The sequence below is a fragment of the Oncorhynchus clarkii genome, chromosome 16 (assembly GCF_045791955.1).
Source record: "Oncorhynchus clarkii lewisi isolate Uvic-CL-2024 chromosome 16, UVic_Ocla_1.0, whole genome shotgun sequence".
NCBI classification, from domain to species: Eukaryota; Metazoa; Chordata; class Actinopteri; order Salmoniformes; family Salmonidae; genus Oncorhynchus; species Oncorhynchus clarkii.
Window position 1 is genome coordinate 23931646 of NC_092162.1, and position 21731 is coordinate 23953376.

Genomic DNA, 21731 nt, shown 5'->3' on the forward strand with positions numbered 1-21731 from the left:
AAGCCACTTCTCTCCAGGCAAAATATCAGGGACCGACTGATATTCTGCAAAAGGTACAGGGATTGGACTGCTGAGGACTGGGGTAAAGTCATTTTCTCTGATGAATCCCATTTCCGATTGTTTGGGGCATCCGGAAAAAAGCTTGTCCGGAGAAGACAAGGTGAGTGCTACCATCAGTCCTGTGTTATGCCAACAGTAAAGCATCCTGAGACCATTCATGTGTGGGGTTGCTTCTCAGCCAAGGGAGTGGGCTCACTCACAATTTTGCCTAAGAACACAACCATGAATAAAGAATGGTACCAGCACATCCTCCAAGAGCAACTTCTCCCAAACATCCAGGAACAGTTTGGTGACAAACAATGCCTTTTCCAGCATGATGGAGCACCTTGCCATAAGGCAAAAGTGATAACTAAGTGGCTCGGGGAACAAAACATTGATATTTTGGGTCCATGGCCAGGAAACTCCCCAGACCTTAATCCCATTGAGAATTTGTGGTCAATCCTCAAGAGGAGGGTGGACAAACAAAAAAACACAAATTCTGTTAAACTCCAAGTATTGATTATGCAAGAATGAGCTGCCATCAGTCAGGATTTGGCCCAGAAGTTAATTGACAGCATGCCAGGGCGGATTGCAGAGGTCTTGAAAAAGAAGGGCCAACACTGCAAATATTGACTCTTTGCATCAACTTAATGTAATTGTCAATAAAAGCCTTGGACACTTATGAAATGCTTGTAATTATACTTCAGTATTCCATAGTAAAATCTGACAAAAATATCTAAAGACACTGAAGCAGAAAACTTTGTGGAAATTAATATTTGTGTCATTCTCAAAATGTTTGGCCACGACTATGTTAAGTCAGCTGTCATGATATGTCTAAATATAGTATATTCGGGATAAGTCTGCTTTGCTTGAGTCATGACTATGTAAATAAAATTTTTTTTAAAAGGTACTAAAACAAAAATATGTTTATTTATTACAGTCCAGTGAAATTGCTAGGTGAGCTTGAGGTGTCCTGGACTGACCTTCTGTGCTTTGTAGAAGGGGTCTATGTCCTCCAGTGGTGTGTTAAGCATCTCCGTTGGGGCGTCTCCAAAGATCATGGGCAGACTCTTGCCGGCTTCCAGGTCTTTGCTGGGCTCCGACGGCCCATCACCTACGTACCCCTCTACTTCCGCGGCTATTCTCTTTTCCTCCATGAGCCTCTCAATCTCTGCCAGGGATTCCGGGGTGAAGCGGCGGAACGCATCAGCGCCTGTGGGAGGGAGCAGGGGTGCCATCTTCGCATTGCGAAGAGATACCACCACACCAGAATCGCTCTAGTCTAGAGTGAGCTATAGAAAGAGAAAGAGCGAGGGTGAGAGTCATCCACAGAATTAAATAGAACACATCTCTATGGAGTCATAGCCATAGCTGGTTCTTTCTAGAGCAGTGTTCTTCAATCATGGTCCTGAGGACCCACAATGTATGTATGCTTTTGTTCCTGCCCAGTGCTAACACACCTGATTTTAACTAATTAAGGGTCTTAAATTAGGTGATTAGTTGAATCAGGTGTTACTGGGCTGGAACTGGGCTGGAACAAAACACTGTGGGTCGCCAGGAGTTGAACAACACTGTCCTGGAGTGAGTAGAGAAACAGAGGGGGAACTTTTACAGGAGGAAACCATGCAATAAGGGTATTTTTAGAGAAGGAGAGACAGTGAAAAGAGATACTTTCACACAAGGGTCTCTATATAGTGAGCCAGGATAAGAGAGGCAGAGACAAGATTGCAACACTCTGGTGTTTCTAGTCAAACCTGGGTTCATACACTATTTGAAATCATTTAAATAATTTGAGCGTTTGCTTCAGCCAGCCAGGAGTGCCAGGGGGGCGGGGAAGGGGTTGGAACTTTTCCACGGGCTCTATTAGTTCCATTCCAACAGGCACGCTCAATCGAGCACAGTGAAAGTATTTGAAATGATTTCAAGTAGTATTCTGAACCCAGTTCAGTTTCTAGTGCACACTAGATACCCAGTCATTCACACTAGCAAAGTGTGGTGTATCGAACATTGGTTGTCTGCATGCCATAAAACGACAAAGGCTGCTGAGCTAAATCCTAGGTATTGGCTCAAAAATGTAACACAAATTGTAAAGTCTCAGGCACGATTCCTCATCACACGATCGTGGTTCACCAACCCTCCTATGTTACACTTCACCACCTTTGACCTCCTCCTCTACAGAACAACCCCAGCAGCTGACAGGTATTAAGTGACCAAATCCAGGTCATCCCAACAATGCCACTGACCAGTTATTGAACCTGTGTCTGCGTGCCACACCACTGCAGTAGCCGATTGAGCCTAGGAATTAGCTCGGGGAGTAAACTTCAGGCAAGGACATACCATCTCATTAGATTATGCTAGGGTAGACAAACAGTGTGTGTATCAGCATGCCAGTCTTCTGTGAGAAAAACCACTTCCGTCTTTGTTACACTTCACTCCCCCTTTGACCTCCTCATTCTCTCCGTAACAACCCAAGGAGCTGACAGACATCAGCTGACCAAATCCTGGTCACACCACCAATGCCACTGATCAGCTATTGAACCTGGGTCGTCTGTGTGACACATGACTGTATTAGCTGCAGGGCTTAAGCCTATAGGCATACGCTCAGGGAGTTAATGCAAGACTTTAGATCTTAGGCAAATTTACTCATAACATGAGCATGTTTCACTGAACCACTTCCATTACACTAGTGTCGAAACATTAACTTCTGTTTGCTACCTTAAAACATGACATTGCTATATTTGTGTAGATGTCACACAGTCTGGACATATATCTTATGCATACTCTCACAGTAGCAATTATTTTCAGTATACCTTTGATTAACAGTACACAACCAGAACATCAAATCTGAAATGTTGCCTAATGGGTAGACCCATCCACATTTGGGATGTATTCGTTGCTTGGGATACATGGTGCCAAGTCCTTTACCATTGGCATCGATACTTTTTGCAGTTGAGAAACAAAATACAAAGATTAATTACGCACTTACTTGTAAGTATCATGCTTATCTGTGTATATGTGCAGGGACATATGTGTGCCCATGTGTGAAAGAGTGCATGCAGTGCTTGACTTGGACTGAAATAGGTGCTGGTACTCATTTTGTGTGCCGATACTGTTTATATTTAGGTGCAGGAACCCCACAATACTTTTGAGCTAATATTCTATAAGAGGTGCAGGAACTCAAGCAGTAAAAAAAAATGTGAGGTGCCGGTACTCAGCTCCGGTGAGCTCCTGCCCAAATCAAGCACTTAGCATATGTGGTATATTTGTCTGCGACTTGGTAACGATCCCAGGCTTGAATGCCTTGATCTAGATCCAGTCCCCATAAAAATGGTGTACTGATCACATGAGCATGTTTCACTGAACCACCTCTGTTACACTGTTTTATTCAACACATTAACTTCTCTTTGGTACCTTAAAACATGACACTGAGGCCATTGCTGTACTTATATAGATGTCCCACAGTCTGGACATATATCTTATGCATACTCTCACAGTAGCAATTCTTTTCAGTATACCTTTCATTAACAGCACACAACCAGAACATCAAATCTGAAATGTTTCCTAATCATTGCTTGGGATCCATGGTTGCCAAGTCCTTTACCATTGGCGTCGATACTCTTTGTAGTTGAGAAACCAAATACAAAGATTAGTTACATACTTACACACTTGTAAGTATCATGATTGTGTGTATATGTGCAGGGAGGTATGTGTGTATAAGCGTGAGCCCGTGTGGGAAAGAATATTCTATTTAGGTGCAGGAACTCCACAATACTTTTGAGCTAATATTCTATAAGAGGTGAAGGAATTTAAGCAGTAAAAAATGTGAGGTGCTGGTACTCAGCTCCTGCCCAAGTTAAGCACTGATTGTATGTACAGTATGTGGTACACTCTAAGAAACATGGGTTCCAAAAGGGTTCTTTGGCTGTCCCCATAGGATAACCTTTTTTGGTTCCAGGTAGAAGTCTTTTGGGTTCCATGTAGAACCCTCTGTGGTAAGGATTTTACATGGAACCCAGAAAAGTTCTACCTGGAACCAAAAAGGGTTCTTCAAAGGGTTCTCCTGTGCGGACAGCCAAAGAACCCTTTTAGGCTCTATATAGCACCTTTTTTCTAAGAGTGTGTGTGTCTGCGAGTTGGTAACGATCCCAGGCTTCATTGCCTTGATCTAGATCCAGTCTCAATGTAACCCCCACCCCCTCATATTACTTATTAACTTAGCAGGCGGCCAGTATCCAGGCCAATTGGCATTGCTTACATGCTAGCACAACATCGTGTTCAGCGGCCAGTCTGCTTTTCTCTGGAGAAGCTAAGGTTAAAGAGCTACTGCACTTCCTGATTTGGCCTTGTGTTCCATCAATGGTCATTAGGAAATGCAAGCGGCCATGGCTGAGGGCAAATGAGAGTTGTCTAGGGGTGTGGTTTGACGTGCTTGTTTCTTTGCCATTCAAGCACAAAAAAAACAAGGGCAGTAGTGGGTAGAGAAAGGTTAGCTAAGATAGCGTTGCTATGGAGAGAACGTTTTGAAGTTGAGGACTTCTCCCCTCCTGATTGACTCGCCATCTCAAGAGTCAGCGCTGAACCTGTGTTTAGCCAAGCTGACAGCAGCTAGCTAGCATAGATTTGGTGATAGCTGCAGCTGGCCATCCTATCTAGCTGATATTTCTCTGTCAAATCAGTTATGGCAAGATAGCAAGAGCCAGTGTCTGGAATGTGTTTCATGAGACAATCCTTCTATAACACCTTGCTACGAAAGTAGCTTGCAAAGCAGTTTCATCACGTCATGTAATACATGTTACCATGGAAACTATATTAACAGCGTGTTGAAGGCCCGTTCTTGAGTCAGCTCAGCTGTCCTACAACACAATATTCTAACTGACTAGATGTCTCGTCTCTCCTTATGTCCGCTGTTAGATCTTTCCCAGGGGACAAATCCCAGAACTACTAATATCCCTACAACAGGTGTAGGCTACATGTGAATATTGCACAAACATTGCCCAGCTTGAGTGTACTGTACATGCATTAATCAACAAAAACCGATGGGTGTTCATGTTACAAAGACAAAACATGTTATGCTGTAAATATCATATTGATGTGCATATAAAGATAGTATGCCTACACTTACCTAGCAAATAAAAAAAGTTGTGTGTAGAGTACAATTTCAGCTGTCTAACCAGAACAGCATTCTATTTAGCCATATCTAAGGATTTGGCCATCTAACCACACACTGACATGCACAGCTCTCTGGGTGATGAAGTCCCTTCCATCTATGTAATGTATTACAGGTTATGGATAGGTAAAGTCAGGTGGCAGGAGGGGTGGAGTGCATGATACTCCAACCTGGATATGACAGATTTTGCCTCAACCAATGGGTCCAGCAGTTCAATAACTACAGTACAGGCAGATGTGAGATGCAGGAGGATGGCGCACTCATACTACTCAGTAGGTAACTGACAATTCATCAGGCAGTAGCCTACAGAGTAATATGAGAAGAGTTCAATTGCTGAACTTTTGTAGATATTCTAAACAAAGTATTTTGATAACATTCAAGTGTAACAATTCCATGTAGAATAAACCTTACTTTACGTAATACTGTAGAAGCAGTGTTCTGCTAGTACCAATAGATTATCTAATAACAAAAGACAAAAAGTAATAGATGTCTTGTAAAAATGTTATGCTGAGTTGCAAGGTCTCTCCCAATTCTGACATCAGTATTAACCTGTCTTTCAGTCAGAGGACTCCATCTGAAAAGCAACTCTTCTTCCCATCTGTAGAAAACCAAGGAAGAGTTGATGAGTGACACATTGAAAGGGTGATATGATGTACTGTTTTATTAGTAATCACTGTTTGTTTGTCCCTTTTGAGGCGTTTGCCAACGCCTGATTGGCATGGCAGCGTAGATCAGCTCCAGGTCCCTCTCATCACAGATACTGGTCATGCAGAAGCCCGACTACGGCTCCTATATCCGACCCAGCTCCTATATCACAGAGGGAGGGAGAGAAATACTGTCACCATACAGTCATGGAAGCCAACAGTAAATACACAGTTGAAATAGCCAATCAGAGATCCTGATTCACAAGGGACACGTGCCAGCATGTCACTGACTTGTTGGCATTACTCACTCTGGGCCCAATAGTCCATTGGAAGGGGGCAGCTTTCTTACAACGTACAGTACAAGACACACATATACACAGAGCACTGATTACATTATCAATGGTGGTTAGGTGAATTCCAGGACTGATAGTATTTTGACCATTGACCAGATCAAATGTGACGAACCTGATTCAAGTGTCCTCCATTACTCTCAAGCAGGAATGGTGTATGGGCCTCAGCCTTCTGTAACAGCTCCTGATATGGCAGAGGGGGTTCCAACAACATTGCTGAACTACAAATCAACCAGGTCTTGTACGTAGCCTGTGGATGAAATCAAATATCATCACTCAATAAACATATAGTGAGAGAATAAAAAAAGTTATCGTTTGGAAGTAATTTATATGCTAATAGAAGGACTGCAACTACAGAACAGATTCAGGCAGGTGAATCTGACAGTGTTACTATGCAACCAGCTGTGTACGATGCTGAATGCTTGCTGATACGTTTTGTATTCGCTGACAGAGCCATATTTGTAGTAGACAAGTAACATAATTCATTTATTTTTGCCAAAGAAAATACAAATTTTTAAGAGAACAAGCCTGTTGATTTTGGTTAAGCAGACGAAGCCCCCGAATGCTAGCTAGTTAGCTACCTAACTTGCAAATCCGGGGTACTTATATCTGTCTGAGTTGAAATGACTTGGCTAGTGTTAGCTAGATTTGAAACATTATCGAAAGTAAGCTGGCTACATCCTATGATTAGCTAGCAAGCTAGTATCCAAGTGCCTGCCCTGTATTGACCCTACATGTCAATGGGCTACAGTTAGCTGTTGTTAGCAAGGTAGCTAGCTAATGTGAGCTATGCACAATTTTCCTCTGACATGCTACATCGCATTAGCTTCTTGTATTTAGCTAGCTACAGTACCATTCCCCTTTCATCTGTGGCATTTTAGCTAGCCTGGTTCGCTAGCATCATCAAATAATGTTGAATAACCAAAAGTAGCTACTAGCTAACTAGCACCAATTATCTAATTTAGCTAACGTACTCACCAACACCAGTGCAGTGGTTTGACGGTAGACAGGCAGCAGAAGTGACCGTGTCGAATGTAATCCACTCCTGGCAATATTGTTGAAATGTATTGGAAGTTTGCACCAACTTTATGGAAGCCCATTTTCACTCATAATTGCAGAGCGAAATGTGCGTTCCACCCATATGCAGCCTTGACAACACATGTCCACATGGCAGCTGGATGCGGACTACAATTAGTTTTCTCTGCAATTTGGCATAATTGTCAAAAGTGGGCATGATCATAATCCATACCCAACCATCCAGTAAATCATGAGGAATTCAATTACAAAACTATGTTTTGGACGAGACTGACTTTATGACCATAATTATCCTATTTGCACACTATAATATTGTAACGACCCTGGGTTTATAAGCGCGGAGGGGCACAGCTTTTGGGGCACAGTCGATAACGCGCTGGACTTCGGCCTGAAGGTCGAGGGTTCTGCCGCATATCGATGGTACATAAAGTCATTTAAAACCACAGAAGGGGCAGTTGACCTTTAAGCTCCTGATAGGACCAGTAATATGTTCATTTGTTTCTCAACCGTCTCTGAACGTTAAAAAAATGATATTAGATGATATGGATTTAAACTAATTCAACCAACCGAAAACTATTCAGTCAGGTGTTACTTCCCCCCCCCCATCAATATACAGTATATACACTGAATATACCAAATATTAGGAACACCTTTCCAATATTAAGTTGCACTTTAATTATTTGGTCTGTTGTGCATGGGTATGAAGGCTCAGTGTTTGTTGTTTCCATTTCATGCCTACATTTGCTAATCTTGTCTGCAAAAAAAGTGTATTAGGACATGTTTGCGATTAGCCCACTATGCTGTTTTGGGATAGCATATGAACCACAGTCGATATCTTAATATACACAATATACACAGGCAGCTAGGAAAGCAAAGGCTAGCTTTTTCAAACAGAAATTTGGATCTTGTAGCACAAACTTCGAAAAGTTCTGGGACACTAAAGTCCATGGAGAATAAGAGCACCTCCTCCCAGCTGCCCACTGCACTGAGGCTAGGAAACACTGTCACCACCGATAAATCCATGATAAATTAGAATTTCAATATGCATTTTTCCATAGCTGGCCATGCTTTCCACCTGGCTACCCCTACCCTTGTCAACAGCTCTGCACCCCCCACAGCAAATTGCCCAAGCCTCCCACATTTCTCCTTCACCCAAATCCAGATAGCTGATGTTCTGAAAGAGCTGCAAAATCTGGACCCCTACAAATCAGCTGGGCTAGACAATCTGGACTCTCTCTTTCTAAAAAATATCCACCACAATTGTTGAAACCCCCATTACTTGCCTGTTCAACCTCTCTTTCGTATCGTCTGAGATCCCCAAAGATTGGAAAGCTGCCACGGTCTTTCGAATCCCACCGTACCTTCTCCGCTATGCAATCTGGTTTCCGAGCTGGTCATGGGTGCACCTCAGCCACGCTCAAGGTCCTAAACGATATCATAACTGCCATCGATAAAAGACAATACTGTGCAGCTGTATTCATCGACCTGGCCAAGGCTTTCGACTTTGTCAATCACCAAATTCTTATCGGCAGACTCAACAGCCTTGGTTTCTCAAATGACTGCCTCGCCTGGTTCACCAACTACTTCTCAGACAGAGTTCAGTGGGTCAAATCAGAGGGCCTGTTGTCCGGACATTTGGCAGTCTCTATGGGGGTGCCACAGGGTTCAATTCTCGGACCGACTCTTTTCTCTGTATACATCAATGATGTCGCTCTTACTGCTGGTGATTCTCTGATCCACCTCTACGCAGACGACACCATTCTGTATACTTATGGCCCTTCTTTGGACACTATTAACTAACCTCCAGACAAGCTTCAATGCCATGCAACTCTCCTTCCATGGCCTCCAACTGCTCTTAAATGCAAGTAGAACTAAATGCATGCTCTTCAACCGATTGCTGCCCTCACCTGCCCACCCATCTAGCATCAATACTCTGGACGGTTCTGACTTAGAATATGTGGGCAACTACAAATACCGAGGTGTCTGGCTAGAGTGTAAACTCACATTAACAACTTATGGCTGCAGGGGCAGTATTGAGTAGCTTGGATGAAAGGTGCCCAGAGTAAACGGCCTGCTCCTCAGTCCCAGTTGCTAATATACAGTGCCTTGCGAAAGTATTCGCCCCCCTTGAACTTTGCGACCTTTTGCCACATTTCAGGCTTCAAACATAAAGATATAAAACTGTATTTTTTTGTGAAGAATCAACAACAAGTGGGACACAATCATGAAGTGGAACGACATTTATTGGATATTTCTAACTTTTTTAACAAATCAAAAACTGAAAAATTGGGCGTGCAAAATTATTCAGCCCCTTTACTTTCAGTGCAGCAAACTCTCTCCAGAAGTTCAGTGAGGATCTCTGAATGATACAATGTTGACCTAAATGACTAATGATGATAAATACAATCCACCGGTCCGAGATACTGTTGTGAAGAAGTTTAAAGCCGGATTTGGATACAAAAAGATTTCCCAAGCTTTAAACATCCCAAGGAGCACTGTGCAAGCGATAATATTGAAATGGAAGGAGTATCAGACCACTGCAAATCTACCAAGACCTGGCCGTCCCTCTAAACTTTCAGCTCATACAAGGAGAAGACTGATCAGAGATGCAGCCAAGAAGTTTGCCACAAGCCACGTGGGAGACACACCAAACATGTGGAAGAAGGTGCTCTGGTCAGATGAAACCAAAATTGAACTTTTTGGCAACAATGCAAAACGTTATGTTTGGCGTAAAAGCAACACAGCTCATCACCCTGAACACACCATCCCCACTGTCAAACATGGTGGTGGCAGCATCATGGTTTGGGCCTGCTTTTCTTCAGCAGGGACATGGAAGATGGTTAAAATTGATGGGAAGATGGATGGAGCCAAATACAGGACCATTCTGGAAGAAAACCTGATGGAGTCTGCAAAAGACCTGAGACTGGGACGGAGATTTGTCTTCCAACAAGACAATGATGCAAAACATAAAGCAAAATCTACAATGGAATGGTTCAAAAATAAACATATCCAGGTGTTAGAATGGCCAAGTCAAAGTCCAGACCTGAATCCAATCGAGAATCTGTGGAAAGAACTGAAAACTGCTGTTCACAAATGCTCTCCATCCAACCTCACTGAGCTGGAGCTGTTTTGCAAGGAGGAATGGGAAAAAATTTCAGTCTCTCGATGTGCAAAACTGATAGAGACATACCCCAAGCAACTTACAGCTGTAATCGCAGCAAAAGGTGGCGCTACAAAGTATTAACTTAAGGGGGCTGAACAATTTTGCACGCCCAATTTCAGTTTTTGATATGTTAAAAAAGTTTGAAATATCCAATAAATGTCGTTCCACTTCATGATTGTGTCCCACTTGTTGTTGATTCTTCACAAAAAAATACAGAATCCTAGTTCTGCATGTTTGACAGTGTTCAGGGTGATGAGCTGTGTTGCTTTTACGCCAAACATAACGTTTTGTATTGTTGCCAAAAAGTTCAATTTTGGTTTCATCTGACCAGAGCACATGTTTGGTGTGTCTCCCACGTGGCTTGTGGCAAACTTTAAACGACACTTTTTATGGATATCTTTAAGAAATGGCTTTCTTCTTGCCACTCTTCCATAAAGGCCAGATTTGTGCAATATACGACTGATTGTTGTCCTATGGACAGAGTCTCCCACCTCAGCTGTAGATCTCTGCAGTTCATCCAGAGTGATCATGGGCCTCTTGGCTGCATCTCTGATCAGTCTTCTCCTTGTATGAGCTGAAAATTTAGAGGGACGGCCAGGTCTTGGTAGATTTGCAGTGGTCTGATACTCCTTCCATTTCAATATTATCGCTTGCACAGTGCTCCTTGGGATGTTTAAAGCTTGGGAAATCTTTTTGTATCCAAATCCGGCTTTAAACTTCTTCACAACAGTATCTCGGACCGGTGGATTGTATTTATCATCATTAGTCATTTAGGTCAACATTGGATCATTCAGAGATCCTCACTGAACTTCTGGAGAGAGTTTGCTGCACTGAAAGTAAAGGGGCTGAATAATTTTGCACGCCCAATTTTTCAGTTTTTGATTTGTTAAAAAAGTTTGAAATATCCAATAAATGTCGTTCCACTTCATGATTGTGTCCCACTTGTTGTTGATTCTTCACAAAAAAATACAGTTTTATATCTTTATGTTTGAAGCCTGAAATGTGGCAAAAGGTCGCAAAGTTCAAGGGGGCCGAATACTTTCGCAAGGCACTGTATATACAGTACCAGTCAAAGGTTTGGACACACCTGCTCATTCAAGGGTTTTTCTTTATTTTTACTATTTTCTACATTGTAGAATAGTGAAGACAAACTATGAAATAACACATATGGAATCATGCACTAACCCAAAAAGTGTCAAACAAATTAAAATATATTTTATATTTGAGATTCTTCAAAGTTGGCACCCTTTGCCTAAATGACAGCTTTGCACACTCTTGGCATTCTCTCAACCAGCTTCAAATTGGCTCAACCAGAGGTAGTCACCTGGAATGCATTTCAATTCACAGGTGTGCCTTAAGTTAATTTGTGGAATTTATTTCCTCCTTAATGCGTTTGAGCCAATCACTTGTGTTGTGACAAGGTAGGGTCGGTATACAGAAGATAGCCCTATTTGGTAAAAGACCAAGTCCATATGTGACCGACCGGCTCAAAGTTTGAAATTGTGTTTTTTACATTGGATAAAAGTAGAGACTCAGAGCTACAAAATTGTATATCATACACTACAGTTGAGTTGATAAACTTACAAACTCACTTTTGAGCCCTTCTTTTTTTACACCCATTCAGTATCATTCACACCCTCTTAAGCTTTAGCCACACCCATCTCTTTAAGGCTTGATCCAAATGTACTAACAACAGCAGTCAAGCTAACTTGCTAGCTACTTTCAGTCATCTAAGTGAGAGAGAACAACACACTGAACATTACTCACCATAGCAGAGCTAGTTAGGCTTTCATGTTATCCAGAGTGGTGGTGACTCAGATTGTCCTTTCGTAAATTCAGAGCGTTTCGCATTGAGCACACACCGAACGCTCTGGCCGATGAGTTTACTGACACCAGCCATATTCAACGGGTGTTGAGCATTCGTAAACTCATCAGTTTTTCTGCGGTCTCTGGCACACTCAGACGAGAGTGCTCTGAAATCGGAATAGATGGCCAGACTGAATTTATGAACGCAATGGTTACTTCCCCCGAAATGGTTACTTGCATAGTGGAGTCTTTTGTTAAGACATGTAGCTAGCTAGCTAGCTAGGTAAACAATTAACCATAATCACAACTCATGACGATACTACCCTGCCTGAATCTGCAGGTAGCTAACCAACCAAGTTCAAAGTTAGCTAGCTAACATTAGGCTCTAGCTAGCCAGGCACATAGCTCTAAGATACAAATAATAAGATCATACATGTAACGTTAGCTAGCGAGCCAGCCAGCTAACATTAGTTAGCTAGCTAGGTAAACAATGAACCATAATCACAACTCATGACGTTACTACCCTTCATGAATCTGCAGGTAGCTAACCAACCAGGTTCAAATCAAATCAAATTGTATTTGTCACATACACATGGTTAGCAGATGTTAATGCGAGTGTAGCGAAATGCTTGTTCTTCTAGTTCCGACAATGCAGTAATAACCAACAAGTAATCTAACTAACAATTCCAAAACTACTGTCTTATACACAGTGTAAGGGGATAAAGAATATGTGCATAAGGATATATGAATGAGTGATGGTACAGAGCAGCATAGGCAGGATACAGTAGATGGTATCGAGTACAGTATATACATGAGGTGAGTATGTAAACAAAGTGGCATAGTTAAAGTGGCTAGTGATACATGTATTACATAAGGATGCAGTCGATGATATAGAGTACAGTATATACGTATGCATATGAGATGAATAATGTAGGGTAAGTAACATTATATAAGGTAGCATTGTTTAAAGTGGCTAGTGATATATTTACATCATTTCCCATCAATTCCCATTATTAAAGTGGCTGGAGTTGAGTCAGTGTCAGTGTCAGTGTGTTGGCAGCAGCCACTCAATGTTAGTGGTGGCTGTTTAACAGTCTGATGGCCTTGAGATAGAAGCTGTTTTTCAGTCTCTCGGTCCCAGCTTTGATGCACCTGTACTGACCTCGCCTTCTGGATGATAGTGGGGTGAACAGGCAGTGGCTCCGGGTGGTTGATGTCCTTGATGATCTTGGGTGGTGTAGGTGTCCTGGAGGGCAGGTAGTTTGCCCCCGGTGATGCGTTGTGCAGACCTCACTACCCTCTGGAGAGCCTTACGGTTGTGGGCGGAGCAGTTGCCGTACCAGGCGGTGATACAGCCCGCCAGGATGCTCTCGATTGTGCATCTGTAGAAGTTTGTGAGTGCTTTTGGTGACAAACCGAATTTCTTCAGCCTCCTGAGGTTGAAGAGGCGCTGCTGCGCCTTCTTCACGATGCTGTCTGTGTGAGTGGACCAATTCAGTTTGTCTGTGATGTGTATGCCGAGGAACTTAAAACTTGCTACCCTCTCCACTACTGTTCCATCGATGTGGATAGGGGGGTGTTCCCTCTGCTGTTTCCTGAAGTCCACAATCATCTCCTTAGTTTTGTTGACGTTGAGTGTGAGGTTATTTTCCTGACACCACACTCAGAGGGCCCTCACCTCCTCCCTGTAGGCCGTCTCGTCGTTGTTGGTAATCAAGCCTACCACTGTTGTGTCGTCCGCAAACTTGATGATTGAGTTGGAGGCGTGCGTGGCCACGCAGTCGTGGGTGAACAGGGAGTACAGGAGAGGGCTCAGAACGCACCCTTGTGGGGCCCCAGTGTTGAGGATCAGCGGGGTGGAGATGTTGTTGCCTACCCTCACCACCTGGGGGTGGCCCGTCAGGAAGTCCAGTACCCAGTTGCACAGGGCGGGGTCGAGACCCAGGGTCTCGAGCTTGATGACGAGCTTGGAGGGTACTATGGTGTTGAATGCCGAGCTGTAGTCGATGAACAGCATTCTCACATAGGTATTCCTCTTGTCCAGATGGGTTAAGGCAGTGTGCAGTGTGGTTGAGATTGCATCGTCTGTGGACCTATTTGGGCGGTAAGCAAATTGGAGTGGGTCTAGGGCACATATGTCAGAGTCAAGGCCCGCGGGCCACATCCGGCCCGCAAGAAGGTTTTTTACGGCCCCTGGGATGATCTTGATTTATTATTAGAACCGGCCCGCAGCAAGCCGGCAGCCCGCAGATCTTTTACACGCACCAATACTACATTTCCCACAATGCAAAGGTGACGCACCGAGCAGTAGGCTGCTTCATTTCAATATTTATTGGCACAGCAGTCGTCAGCATCACAGTAAAATTAACTTTCAGATACCCATCAAAAATGGCAAAACGGAAGGTGGATACTGAGAACCGGGGGTTTCAAACAAGGTGGGAGTCGGAGTATATGTTCACGAAGGTAGCTGGAAAACCTGTGTGTCTTCTGTGTGGAGAAAGTGTGGCGGTACTGAAAGAGTATAATCTGAGACGACATTATGAAACGAAACACGCGGACAAAAACAAGAATATGGACATGGAACAAAGGCTACAAAAGGCAGAGGAATTAAAACGAGGCCTCAAATCTCGACAGGCTCTGTTCAAAAAAGCCAAATCACAAGGCCAGGCTGCTGTCAAGGCCAGTTTTATTTTGGCAGAAGAGATCGCTAAATCAGCCCGGCCATTTACGGAGGGGGATTTCATCAAAAACTGCATGATTAAAGTTTGTGACGAAGTTTGCCCAGAAAAAAGGCAACTCTTTTTAAATGTGAGTCTGAGCAGAAACACCATTGCCGAGAGAGTAGACCAGTTGTCCATCAATCTAAAAGAGCAGCTTGTGAAAAAGGGAAAAGATTTTATTGCATATTCCTTGGCTGTGGATGAGAGCACCGACATTTCTGACATTGCCCAGTTGTCAATTTTCATCCGCGGAGTGGACTCCAACCTAAGCGTGACAGAGGAGTTTTTGGCTTTACGTCCTATGCATGGCACAACTACGGGGCATGATTTGTATGAAGAGGTGTCAAGATGTGTAAATGAGATGGAGCTGCCTTGGGAAAAACTCGTGGGTTTGACAACCGACGGAGCACCTGCGATGTGTGGACACAGGAGCGGACTGGTGGCGAAGATACGGGAAAAGATGCAAGAGGAAAACGCGACAGGTGAGCTGACAGCTTATCATTGTATCATACACCAGGAAGCGTTGTGCGGTAAAGCCTTGAAAATGGAGCATGTAATGAGCATCATCACGCGCACAGTTAACTTTATCAGAGCCAAAGGTTTGAATCACCGCCAGTTCAAGGCATTTCTGACGGAGTTAGAAACGGAGCATGGTGATTTGCCTTATCACACAGAGGTGCGATGGCTAAGCCAGGGAAAGGTGCTTCAAAGATGTTTCGAGCTTCGTGAGGAGATTTGTCTGTTCTTGGACAGCAAAGGTAAAGACACAACACAACTCCGAGACGAAATGTTTCTGTGTGAAATGGCTTTTCTGTGTGACATTACGAGTCATCTGAATGCAATAAACTTGCAGCTGCAGGGTCGGGATCGTGTCATCTCTGATATGTACAGTACAGTGAAGGCATTTAAAACCAAACTGACTCTGTGGGAGACGCAGATGCGGAAAGAAAATTTGAGCCACTTTCCCAGCTGCCAGACCATGAAAGAGAAGCTCTCTACCAGTGCGTTCCCGAGCACACAGTTGGCTGATAAAATAGGTATGCTTGCCGCTGACTTTCGACGCCGATTTGCTGACTTTGAAGCACAAAAAAGCAGGTTGGAACTGCTCGGTAACCCATTTGCTGTTGACGTGGAAAGCTCACCACCAAACCTCCAAATGGAGTTGATTGACCTCCAATGCAATGATGCACTGAGGGCAAAATATGCGGCAGTGGGTGCTGCGGAGTTCGCCCGTTTCCTCCCCGGCACAATGCCCCAGCTGCGCATCCAGGCTGCTCAAACGTTGTCTATGTTTGGCAGCACATACCTGTGTGAACAACTGTTTTCTTTGATGAACCTGAACAAAACATCACACAGAAGTCGACTTACTGCTGAACACCTCCACTCAATTCTGAGGATTTCTTCAGCTCAGAGCCTTACCCCGAACATTGATGAACTTGTGGAAAAGATGGGACACCACCAAGTATCACCCTCAACCTCAAACAAGTGAACATTACTGTGCAATCACATATTTAGAGTTTTTACTCAGTTCAAGTTTAAAAGTTAAAATTTAATATTTGTTTTCACTGCATGTTACTTCTCCTTAAACAAAGTGTTGTTTTTGATTAATAGATTTTTGCACTTTATTTTTTTGTATTTCAATCCAATTATATTTTAAAAATATTTCAGTTGAGTGGATGATAGAAAATTGCTATTATTGTTTTTTCTTTGAAGTAAATTTAGCCCACTTTTGCTAAAATAGAAAATATAGTCTACTGATGGTGCCTTGAATACCGGTTTCTTTCATTTAATGTTCATGTTATGGGGATATTTATATAAAGGAAATTTGTCTTTTGTGTCTGTTGAAAATTAAAGATTACTGACAGAGCCATAAGAAAATATTGCTTTATTTATCTGATCATATTGTAATATATTTGTTAGGTTTTCAGTAGGTTCAATTAGGTTCACTAGACTATATGCGTCATTTAAAAATTTTTCAATGAACATTCGAACAGTCCGGCCCTCGTCTTGTAGCTGATTTTTTTATTTGGCCCTCCGTCCATTTGACTTTGACACCCCTGGTCTAGGGTGTCGGGTAGGGTGGAGGTGATAAGGTCCTTGACTAGTCTCTCAAAGCACTTCATGATGATGGAAGTGAGTGCTACGGGGCGGTAGTCGTTTAGCTCAGTTACCTTAGCTTTCTTGGGAACAGGAACAATGGTGGCCCTCTTGAAGCATGTGGGAACAGCAGACTGGTATAGGGATTGATTGAATATGTCCGTAAACACACCGGCCAGCTGGTCTGCGCATGCTCTGAGGGCGCGGCTGGGGATGCCGTCTGGGCCTGCAGCCTTGCGAGGGTTAACACGTTTAAATGTCTTACTCACCTCGGCTGCAGTGAAGGAGAGTCCGCATGTTTTTGTTGCAGGCCGTGTCAGTGGCACTGTATTGTCCTCAAAGCGGGCAAAAAAGTTATTTAGTCTGCCTGGGAGCAGGACATCCTGGTCCGTGACTGGGCTGGATTTCTTCTTGTAGTCCGTGATTGACTGTAGACCCTGCCACATGCTTCTTGTGTCTGAGCCGTTGAATTGAGATTCTACTTTGTCTCTGTACTGACGCTTAGCTTGTTTGATAGCCTTGCGGAGGGAATAGCTGCACTGTTTGTATTCGGTCATGTTACCAGTCACCTTGCCCTGATTAAAAGCAGTGGTTCGCGCTTTCAGTTTCACGCGAATGCTGCCATCAATCCACGGTTTCTGGTTAATCGTTGCTATGGGAACGACATCTTCAACGCACGTTCTAATGAACTCGCACACCGAATCAGCGTGTTCGTCAATATTGTTATCTGACGCAATACGAAACATGTCCCAGTCCACGTGATGGAAGCAGTCTTGGAGTGTGGAGTCAGCTTGGTCGGACCAGCGTTGGACAGACCTCAGCGTGGGAGCCTCTTGTTTTAGTTTCTGTCTGTAGGCAGGGATCAACAAAATGGAGTCGTGGTCAGCTTTTCCGAAAGGAGGGCGGGGCAGGGCCTTATATGCGTTACGGAAGTTAGAGTAACAATGATGCAAGGTTTTTCCACCCTGGTTTGCGCAATCGATATGCTGATACAATTTAGGGAGTCTTGTTTTCAGATTAGCCTTGTTAAAATCCCCAGCTACAATGAATGCAGCCTCCGGATAAATGGATTCCAGTTTGCAAAGAGTCAAATAAAGTTTGTTCAGAGCCATTGATGTGTCTGCTTGGGGGGGATATATACGGCTGTGATTATAATTTGAAGAGAATTCTCTTGGTAGATAATGCGGTCTACATTTGATTGTGAGGAATTCTAAAATCAGGTGAACAGAAGGATTTGAGTTCCTGTATGTTTCTTTCATCACACCATGTCTCGTTAGCCATAAGGCATACGCCCCCGCCCCTCTTCTTACCAGAAAGATGTTTGTTTCTGTCGGCGCGATGCGTGGAGAAACACGCTGGCTGCACCGCCTCCGATAGCGTCTCTCCAGTGAGCCATGTTTCCGTGAAGCAAAGAACGTTACAGTCTCTGATGTCCCTCTGGAATGCTACCCTTGCTCGGATTTCATCAACCTTGTTGTCAAGAGACTGGACATTGGCGAGAAGAATGCTAGGGAGTGGTGCACGATGTGCCCGTCTCCGGAGTCTGACCAGAAGACCGCCTCGTTTCCCTCTTTTTCGGAGTCGTTTTTTGGGTCGCTGCATGGGATCCATTCCGTTGTCCTGGGTGAAAAGGCAGAACACAGGATCCGCGTCGCGAAAAACATATTCTTGGTCGTACTGATGGTGAGTTGACGCTGATCTTATATTCAGTAGTTCTTCTCGACTGTATGTAATGAAACCTAAGATGACCTATGGTACTAATGTAAGAAATAACACGTAAAAATACAAAACACTGCATAGTTTCCTAGGAACGCAAAGCGAGGCGGCCATCTCTGTCGGCGCCGGAAGTATAGAGTTCAATGTTAGCTAGCTAAAATTAGGCTATAGGTAGCCAAGCAAATGGCTATTTCTGTCAAAATTAGAAATGTGTAATATCTGAAAATGTAGCTAGCTAGACTATCTTACCCATATACACCACTCATGGTTGGACGCATCTCCTTTCGGATGCCATGGTTTTCCTTAGTTTGAAGAGGTAATCCAGAGACAAGTGTTTTCTCCACCTCCTTAGCTATTATACTCTAATTCCACTGATTTCAAAACTCAGTCCTCCAGAAAGTGGAGAGCAACACGTATGCAGTTTTATTACACAATACATACTTTTTTTAGACAGAATTACCTAGACATCATGACCAGCTCAAATAGACAGAAGCATGCTATATTGCAGACCAATCCAAACTCATCTCTCGGCATGTCCAGCCAACTCATTGTCTCAGCCAATCATGGCTAGCGGGAAGATTGCCCCCTTTTTCTTTGGCTAAACCAACTAGGCTCATAATTTAATAGTTTTATTTGTATTTACAGATGGCATACACATTTGTTGTTAAGGCACATGAAGTTCACATGTTCATGAAGGCAGAATTATTTTTAACGTTCAAACGGTTCTCCTGTGAAGTAGTGACCCACGACATACGCCTAGTTTCCTGAAACGGGTCACATATTATGGCAAGAACAGCTCAAATAAGCAAAGAGAAATGGCAGTCCATCATTACTTTAAGACATAAAGGTCACAGAATACAGAACATTTCAAGAACTTTGAAAGTTTCTTCAAGTGCAGTCACAAAATTCATCAATCGCTATGATGAAACTGGCTCTCATGAGGACCGCCACAGGAAAGGAAGACCCAGAGATATACTCTACAGCAGAGGTAAGTTCATTAGAGTTAACTACACCTAAGATTGCAGCCCAAATAAATGCTTCACAGAGTTCAAGTAACAGACACATCTCAACATCAACTGTTCAGAAGAGACTCAGGCCTTGATGGTCGAATTGCTGCAAATAAAGCACTACTAAAAGGACACCAATTAGAATAAGAGACTTTCTTTGACCAAGAAACACGAGCATTGAACATTAGACCAGTGGAAATCTGTCTTTTGGTCTGATGAGTCCAAATTTGAGATTTTTGGTTCCAACCGCCGTGTCTTTGTGAGACGCAGAGTAGGTGAACAGATGATCTCCGCATGTGTGATGGTGTGGGGGTGCTTTGCTGGTGACACTGTTGTGATTTATTTAGAATTCAAGGCACACTTAATTAACCAGCATGGCTACCACAGCATTCTGCAGTGATGCAGCATCCCACCTTGTTTGCGCTTAGTGGACTATCATTTATTTCCCAACAGGACAATGACCCAAAACACATCTCCAGGCTGTGTATATGCTATTTGACCAAGGAGAGTGATGGAGTGCTGCATTAGATGACCTTGCTTCCACAATCACCCGACCTCAACCCAATTGAGATAGTGTGGGTTGAGTTGGACCGCAAAGTGAAGGAAAGGCAGCCAACAAGTGCTTAGTATATGTGGGAACTCCTGCAAGACTGTTGGAAAAGCATTCCTCATGAAGATGGTTGAGAGAATGCCAAGAGTGTGCAAAGCTGTCATCAAGGCAAAGGGTGGCTACTTTGAAGAATCTAAACTATATTTTGATTTGTTAAAAAAAAAGTAGGTTACTACATGATTCCTTCTATATGTGTCATTTCATAGTTTTGATGTCTTCACTTGTATTATACAATGTAGAAAATAGTTACAAAAAATAAAGAAAAACCCTTAAATGAATAGGTGTGTCCAAACTTTTGCGTATTGTATATATACAGTATATACATGTATGTATGGATCAGCCTGTTACCGGTGCTTAGCAAACTTTTGGGAAAAATCATGTTCGACCAAATACAATGTTATTTTACAGAAAACAAATTAACAATAGACTTTCAGCATGCTTATAGGGAAGGGCACTCATTATGCTCAGCACTGAAACAAATTACTGATGATTAGCTGAAAGAAAATTAGAATAATAAGATTGTGGAAGCTGTTTTGGCTTTATTTACATCCTCTTCCTTATCATGGATTGATAATTACTTATCTATTAGAACACAGAGGTTTTTCTTTATTGGAAGCCTCTCTAATGCAAATTCAGTTGAGTGTGGAGTACCGCAGGGCAGCCGGCTTTGGCCATTATTGTTTTCTGTTTTTACTAATGACCCTCCACTGACCTTGAATAAAGTCTGTGTATCTATGTACGCTGGTGACTCAACAGTATACACATCAGCTACAACAGTAAAATAAATAACTGACACCCTTAAAATAGAGTTCCAGTCAGTTAAAGAAGTGGTAACTAGCAATAGGCTGGTGCTAAATATTCAAAAACTAAAATCATTGTTTTTGGGACAAATCACTCGCTCAACCCTAAACCTCATCTAGATCTATTATTGAATAATGTGGCGATTGAGACTACACTGTTGGGTGTAACCCTAGATAGGAAGCTGTCATGGCCAAAACATATAGACTCAATGGTTGCTAAAATGGGAAGAGGTCTGTCCATGATAAGGCATTGCTCTGCTTTCTTGACATCTAAATCAACCACACAGGTCCTACATGCCCTAGTTTTGTCGCACCTAGTCTACTGCCCAGTTGTGTGGTCAGGTGCGGCAAAGAAGAACATAGGCAAATTGCAGTTGGTCCAGAACAGAACAGCACGTATTGCACTTAGATGTACACGGAGAGCGAATGTCAATAACATGCATGTCAATCTCTCCTGGCTCAAAGTTGAGGAGAGATTAACCGCATCGCTATTGGTCTTTCTGCGAGGTGTTGAAGGTACCAAACTTTGTTCAAGCAGTTGGCACATAGTTCGGACACTCATCGGTACCACACAGAC

The 21731-nt window shown here is 43.1% G+C and overlaps 1 protein-coding gene across 1 annotated transcript in view; it reads right to left on the reverse strand.

The window, feature by feature from the left end:
- Window positions 1-21731, reverse strand: part of LOC139368236 (sodium channel, voltage-gated, type IV, alpha, a) — a 101562-nt gene that overhangs the window by 53758 nt on the left and 26073 nt on the right. The window contains exons 2-5 of the mRNA XM_071106905.1: window positions 6316-6450; window positions 5756-6013; window positions 1500-1615; window positions 1023-1331 (exon numbers count right to left, since the gene is read on the reverse strand). Coding sequence (XP_070963006.1) covers window positions 1023-1277 — 255 coding nt within the window. The 5' untranslated portion in view covers window positions 1278-1331; window positions 1500-1615; window positions 5756-6013; window positions 6316-6450. The remainder of the gene's footprint in view (window positions 1-1022; window positions 1332-1499; window positions 1616-5755; window positions 6014-6315; window positions 6451-21731) is intronic.